At 40.7% G+C, this 24,182-nt stretch overlaps 1 protein-coding gene across 1 annotated transcript; it reads left to right on the forward strand.

The window, feature by feature from the left end:
* Window positions 1-261: 261 nt before the first annotated feature.
* On the forward strand, window positions 262-967 carry LOC123144200 (uncharacterized). The gene is made up of 2 exons (XM_044563251.1): window positions 262-503; window positions 612-967. The coding sequence occupies exons 1-2, from the start codon at window positions 422-424 to the stop codon at window positions 728-730; spliced, it is 201 nt and encodes a 66-aa protein (XP_044419186.1). The 5' UTR covers window positions 262-421; the 3' UTR covers window positions 731-967.
* Window positions 968-24,182: the final 23,215 nt, after the last annotated feature.

The raw sequence follows: 24,182 nt of genomic DNA on the forward strand, positions 1-24,182 counted from the left end.
TGATACAATACTTATCTCCTTTTCAATCCCTCAAAAAAAAGCTTATCTCCTTTTCATTTTTATAATAAGAAGAGATTTTCCCGCAAAAAATAATAAGGCGTTTAAGATCCAAAATCACATGGTTGAAAACTGAAGTAAAACAAAGGTTGAAAAGAGATTATTCTTTCTAGCAGAGGTTGAGAAGAGATTTTTGTTGAGCGCTTGAGGTTGAGAAGAAATAAAAAAGGAAAGAAAGAATATGTCAACTTAACTTAGACACACACTCCGCAGCCCGGCCCAACCCAGCTAAAGAACCAGTCACTACTTTGGTTCTCACCAGGTGGGACCCGCTTGTCGGTCAGTAGACACGAGCGGAGCACCGAGGACTAACCGAGCGGGCGCGCAGCACATCATCTTCCTCACCGGCGGCGGCGGCGGCGGCATGGGGATGGGCGGTCGAGGTGTGGTTGGCGACAGGTGGTCGCAGCGCGTCCTCTGGATGTGCGCCATCGGCAGCGCCGTGAGTAAGCGCCTGAACCAAACCCTAAACTATGGCGCTCCCTTACATTCCGTCTCCGCGTCCTCCTGGTTGTTCCGTGCCGCGATTCGATCTGATGGTTTCCGCTGTGCAGGCCTGTACTTTGTGGCGGTGGAGAGGCAGGCGCAGAACCGCGCGCGGGCGGTGTCCGAGGGCTTCAAGGGCCTGGACGGCGCAGGCGGAGGCGGCAGCCGTGGCGGGGAGGACGTGTAACTTTGGCGGCGCCGAGGTGAAAGGGCGTGTAGAGATGTGCCTTTCTGCTCGAAGCCTGAGACAAGTTAGAGTTTTCTTATCTGCTGCTTGTTCACAAGATTCACAGAATCGTTGCAATAATAATGTACTGCTAATTGCCCCCTGTGTTGCGGTATGTCAATGCTTGGGGGGCAAGAATTGTTATCTGACGACCTGGATGGTTTTATGTGTGAAATATGAGTTGGAAAATTCAGATTATGCTTCGTTTCGTGACTGTTGCTCGTAAGTTTATCGAGCTTGTTGGGTTGCAACTTAAGAATTAGAACTTAGTCTAAGAAAAACAATGGAGTATATAAGCAAATGAGAAATTTTCGTTTAGGTAATTCATAGATATAGGCTTGAGTTCCTGTATTTTCCATACTGTGATACTCTGTTCTACATTTATCTAAAATGAGCCACTGTCTTTTAGGATTTGTGTGTGTGTATTCCTAGGTTGGGAAACCGAAAGGTAAACTAGGAGATGATCAACTTAAAATGAACATAATGGCTGCTCAGTGAGCACTAAATTCTTTTCCTGCCTCAGTACCAATACTTGCTGCACCTCGCTACTTGACTACTTTTGATCCTAATGGGCACTGGGTCACAGACTCTAGTAATACTGATGAGGTCTATCAAATATGGAATAGTCCACCAACCCATCATACGTTGATTTCCGGCAGTTTTTTCTTCTTCCCTGCTTCTCTTTTACCCTTACTGAATGATAAACTACTGCAAGTAGGGTTTGCATGCTTGAATCCTTTTCTGTCTGCATTGTAGAGTTTTAGCAGGGGTAAAATGGAATAATCCAGTGCCAGTGTATTAGATTGTATTAGATTGTCTCTTATTTATCTATAGTTGGTAATCAACATAGTGCTGATTGGATTCTTGATTTTTAAGTTTGGTAACTTTTTTGCCCAGTAGAAGATAAGCAGAAAGCAGCCATAAATGTTTGTTTAAGTGAAAAAATTGACCCCAATTCCTGTCCATTGTAGTCAAGGCAGGCCCACCGACTACTTTAAGAATAAGTTCCTGACAGTCATAATTTGGCTAGTGCATCATGGTATCTACTGATTTATTGTATGTGCATGGTGCAGTAATTCTATATAATTGTTGACACCTCTACATCCTACCAATTTAGAGAATAATGGCATCTACAGCCTCAATGCATCACTAACTGGAAATGGATATTTTAAGTGAGATTTCTGCTATTTATTCTTTTGACAGAACAATATATCTGAACATGAGCCTGAAAATGAGGCTCATTTTAGCAGATAGTTGGTTTAATAGTTTTGTCTCTTGTACATGCTGTATAGTGAAAGACTTGGCAGTTCATAAGGCAATTAAACACTACCTGACCTTTGACTGCAATTTTTTTAACATGCTGTGATAATCCGTCTGCCATCCACCTCCCCTCCACCAAAAGTAACTCTGTGACTGGTGGTGTCATCTCCATGATTTTCACATTCTTTTTCTAGGGTTTGCAAAATATGCATTATGATTGATTTTTCATGTGGCTATTTCTAAGTTGCCTTACTTTATGTAAGTAGAAAGTTGTTTTTTTGGACATGGATTTGTACGGCCACATGATTAGATTTATATAAGTTCCGTAGCAATGCGTGAATATTCAGCTAGTAAGACTATAATTATGAGAGCTACAAGGAGTGAAACAATCATGATATTAGTTTGTTTGTTTCTTTCTGACCATAACAGAACTAAATCCAATGATAATGCAGAGGATCATTATCTTATTGCCAAGGCGTTTTTTCCAGTATATTCTTGATTACTGATGCTCATATTTCATAATTTCAATATATCTGAGCACATAGATGATTGAATCTCATCATAATGAAATCCCCTATTCAGATATATTAATATGCGTAATAATGAATATCCGTCAACATTTGTCTGTTTAATGATTTCTATTATCAGTTTTGCTAAAGCACATCTAGATGTGCCACAAGTATTGCACATCTAAATCCTATATCATTGATCTTACGCGGAGATTCGTGTATACATTTTATTTCATCAGATTTTCACATGAAAGCTCACACCATCAAGTTGCAGTGCTTTGTACCATCGGCAGGACTCAAAAGCAGATTCATTTTGTCTTGCACTCAAATATGTATTTGTTAGCAGATCGTTGTTTCTATTGAACAAATCTAATCGCACCTCTACCCTGAAAGTTTATTGCTCTAACATCTTTGCTTTTCCCTGCGAATTTTCTTAGAATATTATACACACACAACTCTTGCGTTAGTGACTGAGTTTGGATTGTGCTGAAACTGAACAACATCTTGAAGGATTTTATGGCTGTACATCATTGAGTAACGAGAAGGCCTGTAGATGGCTGGGGACAAGGCAAAGTATGATTTGTGTAATCTGCAAAAGCTAGATTTGTAGCTATCTCTTTACTATACAGGAGTCACACTAAGTACAAAACAAAGGAATGAAGTTAGGTGATTACGAAGTGGCATGATTAGACAGAGATTTCTCTGTTACTAACATTACCTGCTTCTTTAATTAATTTATTTATTCCATAGTAGTTCAGTTTGATCTATCTGCAAAATGCATAGGAATGTCACATAGCACTTTTCCTTTATTAGCCCCTGTGCTAAGACTTGGAACTCTTATTGCCTTTTACTTTATGGGCCCTTTCTGTGATGCCTCAGTTTTTCCATTTTCTTAATGGCAAGTGTTAATTTAAATATATGCTATATTATAGATCTAATGATCAACTTAGGTGCCCACTTCTTGTAGGTATGAAAGCCCGAAAATGTGAGGAATCTTCCATGCACAGAGGCCACTAATGAATGGGGGTTGCAGGATTGTGATGCAATAACGCATCATTCTTCTCTTCTCATCCATATAATCTTGAAAAGTACTTTTTCACAAGATGCTGGTTTATTCAGATTATTCTACCCTGTATCAGTGTCCAAAGTTTCGTTGACTATCACACACACACACACACACACACACACACACACACATATATTTTCTAATCCAAAGTATTAGTTTGATAATACCATTTCTTATGCCTTATATTTATTTTTCGTGTTTATTTACTCTTATACCTAACATGAAAATCTATTAGTTTACTGAAGAAACATACTTTTGACTGAGCAATGGAGTTCAGCATGTGTTAGACCCAGTTCACCTTAGTTGATTCCGCTTTTATTGTGCACTCTCGCAGGTCACATAATCACAAGATGCCTTGTAATAAAATCCATGATGATATGGTGGTTACGAGCACTCCAGCCTTCCAGATGCAGTTAGTGCTGTTCTTTCCGGCCTTTCCTTTTGCCCCCTTCCTCACTACTGACCCCACAAATTTTAATGTCACAATCAGCTTGATGCAGAGCATCTTTGGCATGATCTTCCTTGCATTGGTCCACCAAATAAACCCCGTTTAAACTTTTAACTTTTTCTGTAAATTATACCTAAGGTGAACATGTCAAGACCAGGCAAGGAAAATAATAAATAAAAAGGGGCAAGAATGATTGTTACGTTTATGACGAGGACTGGAAAGTTTAACTAATTAAGAAAAAAGTTAGGGGGGATAAGGGAATAATCTATGGAACTTATCAACGTTCTAACCGGTTTCTAGTTAGCATCTATTAGGGTTTCTGCTTTGGTCACTTGTAGCATGTAGGGGGTGATAACTTATGTGCTTAGTGGTTTGAAAATAACAAATTGAAGGTGTAAAGCCTAGTGCTTTTTCAGGGAATTCGGTGTATCCAGCCCTTTGCCCGTGGGCTCCAGGAAAGGATAGATTCTGTAGCTTGATTGAGTTCGTAGCCATAGATAGGTCTTCTTTTTCCTGGGACCATTCGAAGTAGATAGTGTAATTTATGATAATTTACATTTTCTATATCTGTTTAGATAGATGAAGCCTACTGGTAGGGAGATGCTTTAGTAGTCTACCAGCTCATTTATTTATTGCATAAATTCCAACTTGCACCTTTAAGGTTGATGGATGGCCAGACCTTAGCCATGTAGTAGCATATTTTGTTGATTACTGTAGGTGCCGCAAGTTAGTGGTCAAGGTTGTAATCTAATCTTGCACAACTGTGTTGTTCCTTGGTGCTCCACCTAAGCCTTAATGTATAATATCTGGCAACTCAGCATAGCTGACTGTTGGTCCAAAAGCCAGTGGAATTTCCAGCTCAAAAAAAAGCCAGTGGAATTTTGTTCGAGGCATGAGGTATCTTAACCTTTTTTCCCCTAATAAAATAATGTGTTTTCTGGGCTATTTTATGAAATGACGAATTGCTTATCTCACTCTTACTGTTATTTGTATTGTTCGTTTCTTCTGTCAGCATCTTAAATCTTTTCCTGATTTGCACTGCTGATTTCTGTAGGTGTCTATTTAGTAGTACTAGTATTTTGCAATGTTCTCTAGCTTCATCTTACATCGTTCCTTTCTGGAAGGGTTTGCTGAGCTGCTGCTTCTCCTTTGTGTTCAAAAGGGGCACATCTTGTGATCAAAGAGAGAATATATAACTATGACGTCCCTCTGCGTTGGAGCCTCTTGTTGGAAAACTGTACTCTCTTTTGGAGAATGATTGAAAATGCATGAGTGGCCAAAGTGTTATAATCTCAGAACTATCCAGACTGTCTTGCGGAAAACAGGCCGACAAGTTCAGGAGAAAATAACTGTTGATGGGGTATTTATTTATATATTTATCTAGTTGAGAGAACAATAGTTTGTTTCCTTAGCTTCTTCCTGAAGCCCTGTTAAAAAATGCAAAAGCTGGTTCACTAATCTGTCTTTGCAAAATCGTTTAGATGTCTCAGGCGGCGGTGGCATATTTTCTGTGCTCTTTCTATATGTCTGAGGTGAAAGTTACGGATGCCAATGTCAGGAGACGCATCCTATCCCGAGCTCACATGCTCCCGCATGAACAGTAGAATCAAAAAAATAGTCTGACAAAATTTCCAATTGCGTGCAAAATTTTCAGGCTGAAATGACATTCGTGGAGGTCTGGGCAAAAAGAATAAAATCGATGCTCCAAAAAGACTATTGTTGGAAGCATTTTGGAGCATTGATTTTGTTATTTTTGTCCAGACCTCCACAAATGTCATTTCAATCTGAAATTTTGCACGCAGTTAGAAAATTCATCAATGTTCGTCATAAAAAAATTCAGATTTTTTTGAATGTGCTTACTATTTTTTGATTTTACTGTTCATGCGAGAGCATATGAGCTCGGGATCAAAAGAGCGCTTTCGCATCCTTGGTCCTTACATGTATGTTTGGCGTCATAGTTTTCTTCCATTTTTACGTTCTTGCCCTTTTAAACCTGAACTCGAAACCTTCAAAGTTTTTTTCACGTTACATGAATCACATCCATAAATGTCTTCAGGTTTTACTCTTGACACGAGTACGTTTGGTCATTGACGGCCTTTTATTATACTTAATAAATACTACAGAGTATATGTTTTCATCAATTTATTTATATCTGTGAGGGAGTTTCCATAACGAAATTGGATGAGCCATTGTACATTGGATTTGCTTTCATTTCGTGACATTTGAATAATAGCAAGGGTAAGACTAAAGCTGGCCTACACACAGTGACAGAACAAAAAATGGGGAGAAGGGAGGGTAGGAGAAAGAACATGGGCATAGATACGCATGGAAAAACATGCACTAATTGCAACACGTTGAGGCAAACAATCGAATCGTTGCCATCTCTACCTGGCCACATTGTACCACCAAAATGCATGGGCTCTCTGTAATACTACCCTCATTTCATTATACAAGGTCACTATGAAATATACATTTTACATACATACATATACATGTGTGTGTGTGTGTGTGTGTATATATATATATATATATATATATATATAATGACATTTAGTTATTTCCTTGCTCAACATCCACTCATTTTCCTATTCCTTCCTTGCGTGCATGAGGCGTATTCATTTTTCCAGTAACGAAAAGAAAAATTGGTTTGCAAAACAGACATTAAATTTTACCTTCGTACCTGTAATATGAGTTTGTGGTCACTCGCAAAATAAAAAATATGAGTTTGTGGTCTTGTATATAGAATAGAGAGAGTACTGTGTTTACAGATTTGACATGACTTGCACATGGGAGAATTTTATATCTAATGTCTGTTAAATGTAGACTGGAGATTCAATTGTGTAGGTTTGTCCCTTCACCTTCAATTACACAGCTTCTGGTTGATTCGTCAGATCCATAGTAATTTGGTATTGTACCCTCTTGAGTTGTCATTTTAGTTAACAACAAAAGTCTTTTAGACTTGGTGAAGCGTATATTTCTGCCGGAGATTGCGAGGGAGCATAAGTCGGATTTTATAGCTCTCATGGAGAACGGTAGACCCAACTTCAGATCGTAGTTTTTAGATAATATTTCTGGTGGTATGGTGTATGCATGGTACTATCTACCTCCTCAGGGGAGATCGGGTGGTATCATTCTTGGTGTGAATAAGTCTTCGCTTGATGCTTGAAAAATGCAAGTGAGTGACTATGCTCTCAAGTTTCACGTGCGGTCGAAACTTGATCGTTTTGATTGGGCCCTGGTTGATTTCCTAGATGAACTGGTTCATATATGTGGAGACGAGAATTTACCCATGTTGGTTGTGTGTGTGTGGGTGGGGGTTGAATTTAACATTACCTGTAGACAGGACGAGAAGAATAATGCAAACTTTGATGCTCGTTGGTCTTTTATGTTCAATCTTGACTTGAGGGAGATCACTCTCTCAGGTCGTCAATATACTTGAGCCAAAAGTCTAAAAGGATCAAAGAGGTCGACTAGCGAAGGGGGGACGGGGCATTGAATTGGATACTACAAAATTTTAGCTTTACTTACAATTTTAGGGGATGTGCAGATAAAATAAGTTCTCTAGATATGCAATCTACGGTGCGAACAACCTATATGGCAAACAAGCTAGTATACTAGGTAAGCAAGAGTAACAAGCTAGCTAGCAAGCAAACACAAGTAAAGGTGCGGGAATGGATAAACCACACAAGTCCAAGATGCGAATGCATCCCGAAGTTCGCCTTGTCTCCCTTTAAGTCACCCCAACGAATGAGCCTCAAATCACTCATGGTTGGTCTTGAAGGTGACCACCGGACCTTTACAAACTTCCCAGAGCAGACCACACGCAAGGAAGCTTCCAGGCTTGACTCCTACCGCCTAGGAGTCCCAAATCTTCAAGAGTAACAAGTTTGGTGATAAACAAGTATGGGGATCACAAATTGGTTTGGTGAAAGTGTAGAGCGGGTAATTCTCTTTTAATCCTAAAACTTTGTTGGAGTTTGAGCAAAGGGGTGAAGAGTAAGCATTTAGGGTTGGACGATGATGGTGAAGCTCAAAATGGAGGATTAGGGCTAGAGGTGGAAGAAAGGAAAGTATTTATACTCACCTCAGAAACCTGATCGTCGCAACCCCGGATATCTCCAAGGCCCGGGCTAAAGGGCCTGGAGACTGGGCCCCAACAGAGGCGACACCTACAACACCACGGAGTTCCAGGAGTCAAAGACCCTAGAGGCTCGAGGGATCCAGAGAGGAAACCACCTCCACCCCGGAGGCTCAGGGTGTCCCGAGACCCATGCTAGAGGTACCCAGGAGCTCCAGGGGTTAGAGACCCCAGAGGCCTGAGGTAACCAGAGGAAAAACCATGGAGAAAAGTATATTTTTCGCCCCTCAACTCTTAGTGGAGTCTAGATTTGGTCCCTCAACTCCAAAACCGGACAACTTGCACCCCCAACTATCGAAACCGGACAAGGTTCATCCCTGGTCTCAGTTTTGACCCTTTTTGGTGCCGAGTCACCCCGGTTTTGACTGGTGCTCACTCAAATTCGCGGAATTTTTTAATATCCATGAACTTTTTTGAAATTCACACACACACTCTTCAAATCCGCGTAGTTTTTTCAAGGTCATGTATTTTTTTCAAAAACAAACATACTTTTTTCAAATAAGTGAACTATTTTGAAATTTCCGTACTTGTTTTCAAATTTGCATACCTTTTTCAAATCCGCGTATTTTTCCCAAGTTTGTGTAATTTTATCAAATCCAAGTATGTTTTCCAAATCCATGAACTGTTTTTGAAATTCGCGTACTTGTTTCAAATCCGGATACTTTTTAAAGTTCACGTATTTTTTCTCAAATCTGTGTTCCTTTTCCAATCCAGGAACTTTGTTTGAAATTCACGTACTTGTCTCAAGTTGACATGATTTTTTAAAATCTACATATTGTTGCGTAAAAAATATCCAAATCCGCGTACTTCTCTCAAGTTTGCATAAATTTTTCAAATTCATGAACTCATTCCAAAAAAGTACATGGATTTGAAAAAAGTATACAAAATTTAAAATTTTTAACGCAATTGAAAAAGTACCAGAATTTGAAAACATTATGCGGACTTGAAAAAAGTATGTGAATTTAAGTCAGCATGGTCAAAACTGGGGTGGGACAACACCAAATTCGGCCAAAACCGTGATCAGGGATGAATCTTGTCCAGTTTTAGAAGTTAAGGGTGCAAGTTGTCCAGTTTTAGAGTTAAGGGACCAAATCTAGACTCTGGTAAAATTGAGGGACGAAAAGTATACTTTTTTCAAAGGGATAATTAGATTTATGCCCCTAGTTGTGTCCCACTCGGCTGTTTTACCCCTAGTTTCCAAAAGTGACCGGTTCTTATGCTTTTGCCCTTTGACCGTTTGACCGTCAGTTCGAAAACTTCATAACTAATTCATACTAAATAAGAAAAATGCAAACAAGATACCCAAATGTTCGGAAAAACATCACCTATATGTCAGTGTCATTTGTATTCATGACAAAAGTGTTGGAAAGTGCCCATCCGAGTTTTAGCTCTTATGATACCACCATGGATAGTAAAATATAAAAAAATTCTAAAAAAAAATTGGTGGCAAAGAATGACAAATGTTTTAAGTGCTTGCCAAGTTTCATCAGGGAATGACATTCGTGGAAGTCGTGGCAAAAAACAATCTATTTTGGAGTGCTGATTGTTTTTTTGCCACAACATCAACGAACGTGATTCCCTGATGAAACTTGGCAAGCACTTAAAACATTTGTCATTCTTTGCCACCAATTTTTTTACAATTTTTTGATTTTTTTTGATTTTACTATTCATGGTGGTATCTGATACGTCTCCAACGTATCTATAATTTATGAAGTATTCATGCTGTTATTTTATCATTCTTGGATGTTTTACAATCATTTTATAGCAATTTATATCATTTTTTGGGACTAACCTATTGACCCAGTGCCAGTTGTTGTTTTTTGCTTGTTTTTTACATCACAAGAAATCAATACCAAACGGAGTCCAAATGCAACGAAACTTCACGGAGATATTTTATGGGCCAGAAGACCAACAGTGGGGCAAAGAAGCACCTGGGGGGTTCCCAGAGGGGGGCACAACCCACTAGGGCGCGCCAGGACCCCCTGGCGCACCCAGGTGGGTTGTGCCCACCTCGGTGGCCTCCTGCACACCCTCTTTGCACTATAAATTCCCAAATATTCCGAAACCCATCGGGGTTAACCTAGATCAGAAGTTCTGCCGCCACAAGGCTCTGTATCCACGAGAAACCAATCTAGACCCGTTCCGGCACCCTGCCGGAGGGGGGAATCATCTCCGGTTGCCATCTTCATCATCCTGGCGGCCACCACGATGAGGAGGGAGTAGTCCACCCTCGGGGCTGAGGGTTTGTACCAGTAGCTATGTGCTTAATCTCTCTCTCTCTCTCTCTCTCTCGTGATCTATATCATGGGTTTTGTTAATATAGATGGATCATATGGTGTTTCTCCCCTCTATACTCTTGTTGTGATGAATTGAATCTTTACCCTTTGAAGTTTTGTGTTTTCGGATCGAATATTCAGATATGAGAACACATGATGTATGTCTTGCGGTATGAATACTTGAGGTGACAATGAGGTATCGTACTGATTCACTTGATGTATGTTATGGCACTCAACTTGCGGATTCCTGAGGTGATATTGGGGTAATCTATGCATAGGGGTTGATGCACATTTTTATTATCTTTTCTCCGATAGAAACTTTGGGGTCTCTTCGTAGTTCTTTGTGTGGATTGAGTATTATGAATATGAATTTGCTTTGGTGTTATTTTAGTACGAACTCTAGGATAGATCGAACGGAAAAAAATAGCTTTGTGTTATTTTAGTACGAACTCTTGAATAGATCGAACGGAAAGAATAGCTTTGAGGTGGTTTCGTACCCTACAAACATTTTCTATCTTTTGTTCTCCGCTATTAGGAACTCGGGAGTGATTCTTTATTGCACTTTGAGGGATAATCATATGATCCAACTATGTTAGCACTGTTGAGAGATTGCACTAGCGAAAGTACGGACCCTAGGCCTTGTTTTCAAGCATTGCAATACCGTTTTTGTGCCCGTTTACTATTTGCTACCTTGCTGTTTTTATTTATTCAGATTATAAAAATATATTTCTACCATCAATATTACGCTTTTATCGCCATCTCTTCGCCGAACTAGTGCACCTATATAATTTGCCATTGTATTAGGTGTGTTGGGGACACAAGAGATTTCTTGTATTTGGTTGCAGGGTTGTTTGAGAGAGACCATCTTCATCCTACACCTCCCACGGACTGATAAACCTTAGGTCATCCACTTGAGGGAAAATTGCTACTGTCCTACAAACTCTGCGCTTGGAGGCCCAACACGTGTCTACAAGAATAAAGTTGTGTAGTAGACATCAAGCTCTTTTCTTGTGCCGTTGCCGGGGAGGTGAGTGCTTGAAGGTATATCTTTAGATCTTGCAATTGAATCTTTTAGTTTCGTGTTTTATCACTAGTTTAGTTTATAAAACAAAACTACATAAAAAATGGAATTGAGGTTGCATCATATTATTGATCATCTTTATAATATCTTTCTTGAAAATGATGGATCGAAAAATTGTACTCAATTGTTAGAAGAAGAAGTCAATAAAATGTTTGGCAGAAAATATGTGAATGATGAGCATGATTGCAATGTTGTTAGTATGAATTCTTTGAATATCCAAAATGCTAATGATGATTGCACAAGTCATGACAAAAATGTTTCTTATAAACATGTCACTTTTTGCGGAGTGAATTGGGAGTGCATTTTCACACCAAAAAGGGAAGCTAGATTTTGTAAGAAGCATAAATATTTAGAAACAAAAAAGTTGCAAGAGAGGCTAGATGATTGTGCTAAAAGATGTAATTTTTTTCGCCATCCTTGTGAACTTTGCAATGAACGTGGTCATTTAAATCTCCAATGCAAATTATTTCATGATCAAATTGTGTCCAAAAATTGTGATAACTTGATTACCCTTGAGCATCATAAAGAGCTTAGTCTTCTTTTGGGGTATGAAGAAATGAAACGTATAACTAATGGTTTTCCAAATCCCGAGAGATTTCTTGATTTTGATCTAGAAGAAATTTATATGTTTTGTGCGGTAAATTGCATTGAGAATCCTTATATTGCCAACTACCTAAAGACAAGAAAACAAATAGAATATGAAGAGATTACTAATGAAAGGGAAAATATTTCCCGATACCCTCCTAGTGTTTATTATGATGAATCAGGTAACGAGGAGGAGCTTCCTATCCAACCAATCTCATCAATAAGAAGCTTGAAATGATTAATTAAACCCACACATGATGTGGTGAAGAAGAAGAAAAGAAGAAAGAATAGAGGTAAAAAAGTATCTCTCCCAAATAATGTTGCTCCTCTTATTGTTGTGCCTCATGAAAATGAATCAAAAATAATTGTGGAAGATGATGCACTTGATGATGATTTTGTTATGCCTATTGCTTGTTGTGATGATTATGATTGGGAAGATAATGATACTTCTTATAATCTTGGAAATCTTTTTGGCACCAACTTGAGAAATTATGATGATAACAATTGTTATACTGTTGGTGCTATTCATACTATTAATGATGAGAGTGATTATGCTTATGATATGCCAAGCCACAAGCTTGGGGATGCCATGCTTGATGAGAATGACATGTTTGAGAATTTATTTGCTGCAACTAATGTTTGTCCCAAGCTTGGGGATGCTATGTTTAATGAAGATGATCTTTTTAGCCCCCCTACTTTGAATGATCAAACTTTCTATGATGGTTGCATGCCTCCTATCTATGATGAGAACAAAGTTGCTACTTATGATGATTATTGTGATGATACTTATGTTATAAAAAGTAGTGATAATTATTGTCATAATTTTGAATATCCTTTTACTGAACATTACTCTTTTAATGTGGGAACAATTTATAGTATTCGAGTTTCCTATGATACTCCCACTATTATGAATGAGAATAAAATTGCTTATGTGGAGAGTAATAAATTTTCTATGCTTGTGGATCATGAAAAGAATGCTTTATGTAATGGTTATATTGATGAATCTATTCATGATGCTACTGAAAAATTATTATGAGAGAGGAACTTATGACTCATGATGCTCTGTTTATGTTTCAATTCTTATCTTTTATGCGAGCATCATTGAAATCATCATGCCTAGCTAAAAGGCATTAAAGAAAAGCGCCTGTTGGGAGACAACCCAACACTTTTACTTACTATTTTTGCATGTTCACATGATTATGCTACTGTATTTATCATGTTTTATTGCTTTTGTTTCAATAAAGTGCCAAGTAAAGCCTTTGGGATCATGTTGGGTGATAGTTGATTTGACCCTGCTGAAAACCAGAAACTTATGCGCTCACGAAAATAAGTGTATTTTTTAACAGAAGAGTGCTTTTGAGTTGATTATTTTTGAAGAAGTTTAATATACAAATTTCTCACGTGGTCCTAATTTTTTCATAATTTTTTTAGTAGCATAAGTATGGTTTGAGTACAGATTACTACAGACTGTTCTGTTTTTGATAGATTCTGTTTTCAATGCATCGTTTACTTGTTTTCTAGTTACTATGGCTTATATTGCTCAATATAAATTGTGGAAATGATATGCTACAATATACATTGTGTGTAAACAATTATGAATCTTGTCTTTGACAGTACCAAAGGAAATGGTTTGCTCTTTATCATACTAACCTATCTCACAAAGTTCTGTTAAGTTTTGTGTGATTGAAGTTTTCAAGTTTTGGGTGAGGTGTCGATATGAAGAGAATAAGGAGTGACAAGACCCTAAGCTTGGGGATTCCCAAGGTACCCCAAGTTAATATTCAAGGAATATCCAAGCAACTAAGCTTGGGATTGCCCCGGAAGGCATCCCCTCTTTCGTCTCCAACATTATCGGTAACCTGACTTGGAGCTATGTTTTCATTCGTCACATGATATGTGTTTTGCTTGGAGCTTCAATTTATTTTATTAGGATTTGCTTGCTGTTATTTAGAATAATGTTTTGCATCTTTTATTTCAATAAAAGTGGCATTGATAGCCTTTACTATGCTTATTTTACAAGTCTACATGTTGCTGTTTGAAAACAGAAAGTTTACCGCTGTTGCAAAAATTCCCTAGAAAAGTCAGAATGTGATAAAATGTTGAATATTTTTGCATAATAAACTCTGATAAATTTTCTACAGTGTGGTAAAATTTCATAATGTTTGGAGTTAGAGAAGTATTGATACTCTTGCATTCTTTACAGACTGTATTGTTTTGGCAGATTGCTGTTATGTTTGCATTGTTTGCATATGTTTGCTTGTTTAGTGATTCTATTTGAGGATAGGAGCATTAAATATGCAGAGGCATTTAGTATGCAATGTTGAATAATAATTTTAGTGATTTTCTACAGTGGAGAATGATAAGGTTTTTGCATTGTTTTATACGAACTTATCTCATGAGTTCTTGTTGAGTTTTGTGTGGATGAAGCTTTTGAGATTTGGGAAAACTGTGATATGAGAAGAATTAAGGAGACACAAGAGCTCAAGCTTGGGGATTCCCAAGGCATCCCAAGATAATATTTCAAGAAGTCTCAAGCATCTAAGCTTGGGGATGCCCCGGTAGGCATCCCACCTTTCTTCTTCAACAATTATCGGTTAGTATCGGTTGAGCCTAAGTTTTTGCTTCTTCACATATATATGCTATCCTTGGAGTGTCATTTTATTTTGTTTTGCTTTTTGTTTTAATAAAGTACTTAGATCTGAAAGTTTTTAAATAAAATAGAGTTCTCAAATAGTTGCCAAGGAGGCTAAGTAAGCAGCATTCACATCCCGTCAACGAAACTCTTTTCTATGGAATTGCTCTAGTGCTTCACTTATATCTTTTTGGAGTAGCTTGTCATTTACTCTTGTGCTTCACTTATATCCTATGAGTAAATTTTTGAATGAATTGAATATCATGAAGTTGAAGTTATATCATGCCTAGTGGTAGCTTCACATTAGGTTTAGAAAGTGAAATCTTTTGAGGCTTGACAATCACAATATTGGTCATACAAGCAATTCACGAATAATTAGTATAAGGAAGAGAACTTTCACATGCAAATAGACTATCATGGAAATCTTTTGTGATTGTGAGTCCCCATCTAAATATTATATGCCAAAATTGTTGACGTTGGACAAGGAAGACAACGTAATGATTTGTGTTTGCTCATATTCACATAGAAGTTATATTGTCATAGATCCTTCAACATGCGGTGCTTGCCCCCCATCTTTGCTAGCCAAAAATTCTGCACTAAGTAGAGATACTACTTGTGCATCCAAAAACCATTAAACCCAAATCTTATTTTCAAGATTCCACCATACCTACCTAAGGATTGAATAAGATTCTTCAAGTAAGTTGTCATCGGTGCAATAAGGCAATAAAAATTGCTTCTAAAAGTGTGAGATCATTTAGTGTAAGAGAAAATTGAGCGTTGTACGAACTTGGATGGCAAAGAATAAAAGTGACAGACTACATAATAAAGGTTGTCACCTTAAGGGGCAATACAACTTGACGTTCTTTTGCACTAAGGGATTGGGCATACAAACAAATAAGCACATTGCAACCTCTGCTTCCCTCTGCGAAGGGCCTATCCTTTACTTTTATGTATTTACTTTTATGCAAAGAGTCAAAGTTTTTCTCTCTATTCCTTTTTATTTTTCTCTTTTGGCAAGCATCATGTGGTGAGGAAAGATCTAGGCACATATGTCCAGTTGAATATGGGTAGCATGAGTTATTATTGTTGACATCACCCTTGAGGTGAATACGTTGGGTGGCAAAACAATAAGCCCCTATCTTTCTATGTGTCTGGTTGAAACGTTTTGCTCATGTGTATGCGGTGAGTGTTAGCAATCATAGAAGACTATATGATGGTTGAGTATGTGGAGCTCTTACTTAAACTCTGCTGAATAAGTTGAATTGCAATTGCTTGGTGACTAAGAACATAGGTTGTTGAGTTTCAAGAGAGTTCATTGTTTGAACCTTAACATGTGAATTGGTTGCCACTATAACATGAGAAGTTTTATAAAAAAGAATTGATGTTATGATGCTAGGAAAAGTGATTGAAATTGTCATTGATCAAACTTGTGCACTTTGCTAGCATTCACACTTCATAAATTATTTCTTTTATCATTTACCTACTCGAGGACGAGTAGGAATTAAGCTTGGGGATGCTGATACGTCTCCAACGTATCTATAATTTATGAAGTATTCATGCTGTTATTTTATCATTCTTGGATGTTTTACTATCATTTTATAGCAACTTTATATAATTTTTTGGGACTAACCTATTGACCCAGTGCCCAGTGCCAGTTGCTCTTTTTTTGCTTGGTTTTTACATCGCAGGAAATCAATACCAAACGGAGTCCAAATGCAACGAAACTTCACGGAGATTTTTTATGGGCCAGAAGACCAATAGTGGGCCAAAGAAGCACCTGGGGGGTGCCCCGAGGGGGGCACAACCCACCAGGGCGTGCCAGGAGCCCCTGGCGCGCCCAGGTAGGTTGTGCCCACCTCGGTGGCCTCCCGCACCCCCTCTTTGCACTATAAATTCCCAAATATTCCGAAACTTATCGGGGTTAACCTAGATCAGAAGTTATGCCGCCGCAAGGCTCTGTATCCATGAGAAACCAATCTAGACCCATTCCAGCACCCTACCGGAGGGGGGGGGGGATCATCTCCGGTGGCCATCTTCATCATCCCGACGGCCACCACGATGAGGAGGGAGTAGTCCACCTTGGGGCTGAGGGTTTGTACCAGCAGCTATGTGCTTAATCTCTCTTTCTCTCTCTCGTGATCTATATCATGGGCTTTGCTAATATAGATGGATCATATGATGTTTCTCCCCTCTATACTCTTGTTGTGATGAATTTAATCTTTACCCTTTGAAGTTTTGTCTTGTCGAATTGAATATTCAGATATGAGAACACATGATGTATGTCTTGCGGTATGAATACTTGAGGTGACAATGAGGTATCGTATTAATTCACTTGATGTATGTTATGGCACTCAATTTGCGGATTCCCGAGGTGATATTGGGGTAATCTATGCATAGGGGTTGATGCACGTTTTTATTATCTTTTCTCCGATAGAAACTTTGGGGTCTCTTCGTAGTTCTTTGCTTGGATTGAGTATTATGAATATGAATTTTCTTTGGTGTTATTTTAGTACAAACTCTAGGATAGATCGAACGGAAAAAATAGCTTTGTGTTATTTTAGTACGAACTCTTGAATAGATTGAACGGAAAGAATAGCTTTGAGGTGGTTTCGTACCCTACAAACATTTTCTATCTTTTGTTCTCCGCTATTAGGAACTCGGGAGTGATTCTTTATTGCACTTTGAGGGATAATCATATGATCCAACTATGTTAGCACTGTTGAGAGATTGCACTAGTGAAAGTACGGACCCTAGGCCTTGTTTCAAGCATTGCAATACCGTTTCTGTGCCCGTTTACTATTTGCTACCTTGCTGTTTTTATTTATTCAGATTATAAAATTATATTTCTACCATCAATATTACACTTTTATCGCCATCTCTTCGCCGAACTAGTGCACCTATACAATTTGCCATTGTATTAGGTGTGTTGGGGATACAAGAGATTTCTTGTATTTGGTTGGAGGGTCGTTTGAGAGAGACCATCTTCATCCTACACCTCCCACGGATTGATAAACCTTAGGTCATCCACTTGAGGGAAAATTGCTACTGTTCTACAAAACTCTGCGCTTGGAGGCCCAGCACGTGTCTATAAGAATAAAGTTGCGTAGTAGACATTAGTATCATAAGAGCTAAAACTCGGATGGGCACTCTCCAACACTTTTTTCATGAATGGAAATGACACTGACATATAGGTGATGTTTTTCTGAACATTTTGGAGTCTTATTTGCATTTTTCTGATTTAGTATGAATTAGTTATGAAGTTTTCAAACTGACAGTCAAACGATCAAAGGGCAAAAGCATAAGAGGAGCAAAGTGACTTGGACAAAACTGGTGACTTTTGGAAATTAGGGGTAAAACAGCCGAGTGGGACACGACTAGGGGCATAAATCTAATTATCCCTTTCTCAAAACCATGGGACACTGGAGGCCTGGGGCTTGATCCATGGAGGCCCAAGGTGGTTGACACAACAAGATATGTAAGGGAGTTTGACCCAATTTCAGATAAGATTGACTGGGGATGAAATGAATATAGGGCATGCATGATCCCCAAACTTATGCAATCACCTCAATCCATCTTAATAGTGTGGTTTTACTATGACTCAAATTAAACCAAAAGAAACCTTTGAGCATCCGGAAAACTGACTTTTTATTTTTATTTTTGAAATGTTGGTGGTGGTGGTGGTCAATGATGACCCACAAGTATAGGAATCAATTGTAGTCCTTTCGATAAGTAAGAGTGTTGAACCCAACGAGGAGCAGAAGGAAACGATAAGTAGTTTTCAGCAAGGTATTCTCTGCAAGTACTGAAAGTAGTAGTGATAGATAGTTTTGTAGTAAGATAATTCATAACAAGTAGCAAGTAGCAATAGTAACAAAGTTGCAGCAGGGTGGCCCAATCCTTTTTATAGCAAAGGAGCAAAGGACAAGCCAGAAAGTTCTCTTATATAAAGCAAAGTGCTCTTGAGGACACATGGGAATTGCCATCTAGTCACGTTCATCATGTTTACTTGATTTACGTTCGTTATTTTGATAATTTGATATGTGGGTGGATCCGTGCTTGGGTGCTGTTCTTACTTGAACAAGCAACCCACCTATTATTACCCCCTCTCGCAAGCATCCGCAACTACGAGAGAAGAATTAAGATAAATCTAACCATATCATGAAACATATGGATCCAAATCAGCCCCTTACAGAATAACGCATAAACTAGGGTTTAAGCTTCCGTCACTCTAGCCACCCATCATCTACTTATTGATCGACATTCACATGACAACACTAACGGAAGCAACAACATACATATCATCAAAATATTGAACGAATACCAACTTCACATGATTACTTATAACAAGACTTCTCCCATGTCCTCAAGAACAAAATTAATTAAAGAATAGTAGCATGTTACATAGGATATTTACAACCCCATCATTCAATGGGGTAGGGGAGAAGGGAAGGTTTTACACTATGGAAGTGTGACGCCCAGATAATTAAGCTACAGTGAACTTCTGCTAATGATGCCACATCACCTCGGTTACCGTCGATAAACTCGCGTTAGTTTAAAACCAATCCAAATTCAAATTTGAATTAAAGTCAAACGATGAAAGTTTTCAAATGTTAAAAATATAATGTTCGGGTCATGCCAAATAATGCATAGGTAATCATGTTGGAGAAACCAAATTTTTATAAAAGGTTTAAATGCACTTAGGTAATTAAAGTAGTAGGTAAAATAGTTAAATAAATGCCTTTCTATTTTATAAAATATTAAACTATCTTATTTAGTTGCCCGAAATTAATGGGGTAGTAGCATACTTATTATTGCTAAATTGGGACTTGCTTTTAGGTTTTATAAAACTATAATGAATCAACATGAAATAAAAAATAGAAAAGAAAAGTGGAAATAAAACAAAACAGATAAAAACTCAAAAGGACCCCTCTGGCCAACTGGGCCAAATGGCCCAGCCGGCCAACCCACTGGCCCGGGCAGCCCATCCCCACTCCCTTATCCCCTGAGGCGACCCAAACCCTAACCACCGACACCCCACTCCCCCCACTCGCTCTCTCCCTTCCCCCGATCTGGATCGCGATCGACCCCGAACCCGTCGCCCGCGACGCCCTGCGCCCGTCCTTTGCCGTCCACCGTCGCCCGAGGTCCCCGCCGGCGCCGCCTCCTCGCCCTCTCCATCAACGGCCACCTCATCGCCGCGCCTGACGCCTCGACCTCGCGGTCCCCGTCGCCCACCGCTGTCGCCATTGCCTCCTCATCTCCTCCCCACGGGTCGCCTCCAAGCCCCGCCCCCCTGGTCTCTACATTGTCGATGAGGGCCTCACCCTCCCCTGTCTCTCCTTATATACCGTGCCCGATTCGCCCGGTCACCGTGTCCCCCTCATTCCGGCGCCCTCCCTCGCCTGCCCCGCGCCGCTGCTCCTGCCTGCACGCCGCACGCCCACGCTTGCCCTCGTCGTCCGTGTGCGCGCGACGCCGTGACCCTGGTCCCTGCCAGCGCCCGCTCGCCCTCGTCCAGCTCGCGGCGCCCCTGCCCACGCATCCCCACCGCATCGCTCTGCCGTGCGCGTGCCTCGCTCGCCGCGTCTCCTCATGCGCCGCGCCGTCCCCCTGCATTCCGCTGCGCGTGCGGTCGCCCATCCGGCCGCGCCTCCCGCTGCGGCGCCCCTCACCGCCGGCCCGCGCCCATCCAGGCCGGCCCAGGCCACTGACCTCCCTCTGCTCCAGCGCCCTATCGTGGTCGCTGGCGCCCAGTCGGGTGCCCCCCTGCCGGTCACGCCCGTAGCACCCATTCGGGCTGCGCTACGCCCGACGCCCGTAAACCCCACACCCGGTAAGGCCCTGGCCTATGACAAGTGGGCCCCCTGCCCCAGAACGATTCAAAGAAAAAAGGAATTTTTTAAAATAAATAAATTAGTAATTAATTAATTAGTTAATTAAGTTAATTAATCTTGTTTAACCAATCTAATTAAAATGAATTAACCTAATCACTTAGTTAATCTAATTAACTCTAATTTAGTTAGTCTGTGTCGATGACAACGGGACCCACCCGTCAGTTGACTGGTCAAAGGTCAACTTTGACCGCTGACATCATGCTAACGCAATATATAATTTTGAATAATAATAATCCAAGAAAATGATTAAATCCTTATAAATTAATATAAAATAAACCGTAACTCGGATGAAGAAACTTTGTACATGAAAGTTGCTTAGAACGATGAGACGAATCCGAATACGCATTCCGTTCGTCCGCCACACGTCCCTAGCATAGCAAACATGCAACAATCCACCCCTGGTTCATATGTCCAAAAATGCCAAACACCGGGAATACTTTCCCGGATGTTTTCCCCCTTCGCCAGTATTGCCTAGTACCGTGTTAGGGCATACCTAGCATCGCGTATTGCCTCGTTATGTTTTCTGATGCTTTGTTTGCTCCGTATTTACTGTTTCTTCCCCCCCTCTTCTCTCCGATAGACCCCGAGACCGGCGCTGATGCCACTGAGTATGACTACATCACCGACGACCCTTCTTCCTGTACAACAGAGCTTCCAGGCAAGCCAACCCCCTTTGATCAACCAGATATCGCCCACTCTCTTCTCTCTTATTCTTGCATTAGGTTTGCTACTGTTGTTGATTCGATAGCTCCTATTCTGTTGCATAGCATGCCATTGTTGCTACAATTGTCGATACCTTTACCTGCTATCCTAATGCTTAGAATAGGTTGCTAGTATTACATCCATGGCCCTACACTCTTGACCGTCTGCCATGCTATATTACTGGGCCGTGATCACTCAGGAGGTGATCACGGGTATATACTATATTGTTACATACTTATGTTGATGATTCGGAGATGGGAGCTGAAGGGGTAGGTGGTTCCACCCAGGTAGTGGTGGGCCTGGGTTCCCGGCAGCCCCTGATGGTTACTTTGTGGCAGAGCGACATGGCAGGTTGCGACCACCTAGGAGACAGGTGGGCCTGGTCCCTGGTCGGCGTCCGCGATTACTTCAAAATAACACGCCTAATGAGATCTTGGCATTTGGTCTGAGTCTGGCTACGAGCCTATACGCACTAACAACTACGCGGGAACAGTTACGGGCACTCGACGTCGTGGTATCAGCCGAAGCCTTCTTGACGTCAGCGACTGAGCGGTGCGCGCCGGATTGGACTGGAACGCCTGCTCTTGTATTAGGGAGGCTAGGTCTGCTTCCGGCCGCATTCGCAACGTGCAGGTGTGCAACGGGCAATGGGCCCAGACCCCTGTGCGCATAGGATTTAGACCGGCGTGCTGACCTCTCTGTTGTGCCTAGGTAGGGCTGTGACGTGTTGATCTTCTGAGGCCGGGCATGACCCAGGAAAGTGTATCCGGCCAGAGGGATCGAGCATGTTGGGTAATGTGGTGCACCCCTACAGGGAAGTTTATCTATTCGAATAGCCGCGTCCCTCGGTAAAAGGACGACCCAGAGTTGTACTTCGACCTTATGACAACTAGAATCGGATACTTAATAAAACACACCTCTTACAAGTTCCATATACAACCCGGTGATCGCTTTCCCACAGGGCGACGAGGGGAGATCGCCGGGTAGGATTATGCTATGCGTTGTTACTTGATGCTACACTTGCTACTCTCTTCTACATGCTTCAAGATGGAGGCTGCCAAAAGCGTAGTTGCCGATAGGACTAGCTATCCCCCTCTTATTTTGGCATTCTGCAGTTCAGTCCATAGATACTACCCATTTCATTGATACCAATGCATATGTAGTGTAGATCCTTGCTTGCGAGTACTTTGGATGAGTACTCACGGTTGCTTTGCTCCCTCTCCCCCCATTTCCATTCTTCTCGGATGTCGCAACCATATGTTGGAGCCCAAGAGCCAGATGCCACCCTTGACAACGACTCCTGCACCGAGGGTGCCTACTACTATGTGCAGACCATCGACGACCAGGAGTAGTTACGAGGATCCCAGGCAGGAGGCCTGCGTCTCTTTCGATCTGTATCCCAGTTTGTGCTAGCCATCTTATGGCACCTTGTTTAACTTATGTATGTACTCAGATATTGTTGCTTCCGCTGACTCGTTTATGATCGAGCACTTGTATTCGAGCCCTCAAGGCCCCTGGCTTGTAATATGATGCTTGTATGACTTATTTGTTTTTAGAGTTGTGTTGTGATATCTTCCCGTGAGTCCCTGATCTTGATCGTACACGTTTGCGTGTATGATTAGTGTACGATTGAATCAGGGGCATCACAGGAAGCAATGAAGGAGGGAATGAAATATTTATGTTTCTCCTTTACCCTATAAGTAAGGAGAGAGAAATCTTCCTTGAATCTATGAAGCCAAGATTCCTTTGAGGGGATGATCTTTCTGAAGTGTTTGTTATTGCACTCTTTCCAGATACTCCAAGCCGCCAGGAGAAAAGTTTCCATAAAGAGAGGCCAATCCCAATTTTGTCTAGCTGCCAACACATTTTGCAGTCGTGTAGTTCCTTGGATCCAGTTTATATTAAGACTACTCCAGCATTCATAACTGAACTGGCATTCAAAGAACAGGTGTTCCAACGTCTCTTCAATTTTGAGGCCACAAAGGATACAGTTGTGATCATCATCTATGTTGTAGTGTCTTCTTTTGAGCATATTCCGAGTGTTTAGTCGATCCGAGAGTAGTAGCCATCCAAAAACCTTTATATGCATGGTAGCCTTGGACTTCCAAATCCACTTGAAAGCCTCATGTGCATGCACATCTCGGAAGTAGAAGGTGTAGTATTTGTGTGCACTGAATTCTACAGATCCCCACACATATGTCCAACAGTCATGGGATTCAGAGAGAGAGAGAGAGAGATGTTTGTCATTTCATTTTGCAGTTCTCTCACTTCAGCATGCGCCTGGTCCGAGAGGGGAAGGTGGAACGTCATATTGAGCGACGTGGCAGTCAAAAAGTTTTGTACCGACAGATCTTCATTTAGAACATACGAGAAAGCTCTTGGGTAAGATTCTGCTAGGATGTTATTCCTCCACGAGTCCTTCCAAATTAGTACATCCTCCCCATTAGAGACCTGTGCATAGGCAATCCCTTTGAAAATTGGCATGAGCTTCATGACATCTCACCACCAGAAGGAGCCACAGGGGTCAGCTGCATGTGGGGTTTTCGATGTGTAATAGGTAGACTAGATCAGATGAACCCAGGGTAGATCGCCGTGGTTGCAAAACTTGTGCAAATATTTTAGAAGTAGTGCGTCTCCATGTGTTCTTAGATTAAGAAATCCCAAACCACCACTCTCCTTGGGTCTACAGACCAGGTCCCAAGAAGCTAGAGAATTGCATTTGTCTCCTTGGTCTGTTTTCTTAGTCCATAGGCATTTCCTCCGAATCTTGTCCAATAGCTCAATAATCTTTGCTGGTAATCGCAGGGTTCATAAAGAAAAGA

Source organism: Triticum aestivum, chromosome 6D, assembly GCF_018294505.1.
Source record: "Triticum aestivum cultivar Chinese Spring chromosome 6D, IWGSC CS RefSeq v2.1, whole genome shotgun sequence".
In the NCBI taxonomy this organism is placed as follows: Eukaryota; Viridiplantae; Streptophyta; class Magnoliopsida; order Poales; family Poaceae; genus Triticum; species Triticum aestivum.

Bases quoted from the DNA above. Each gene is read 5' to 3' on its own strand.
- LOC123144200 (XM_044563251.1), top strand. From the start codon at position 422: ATGGGGATGGGCGGTCGAGGTGTGGTTGGCGACAGGTGGTCGCAGCGC. The intron at 504-611 runs GTAAGCGCCTGA...TCCGCTGTGCAG, and splicing joins CGCCATCGGCAGCGCCGTGA to GCCTGTACTTTGTGGCGGTG.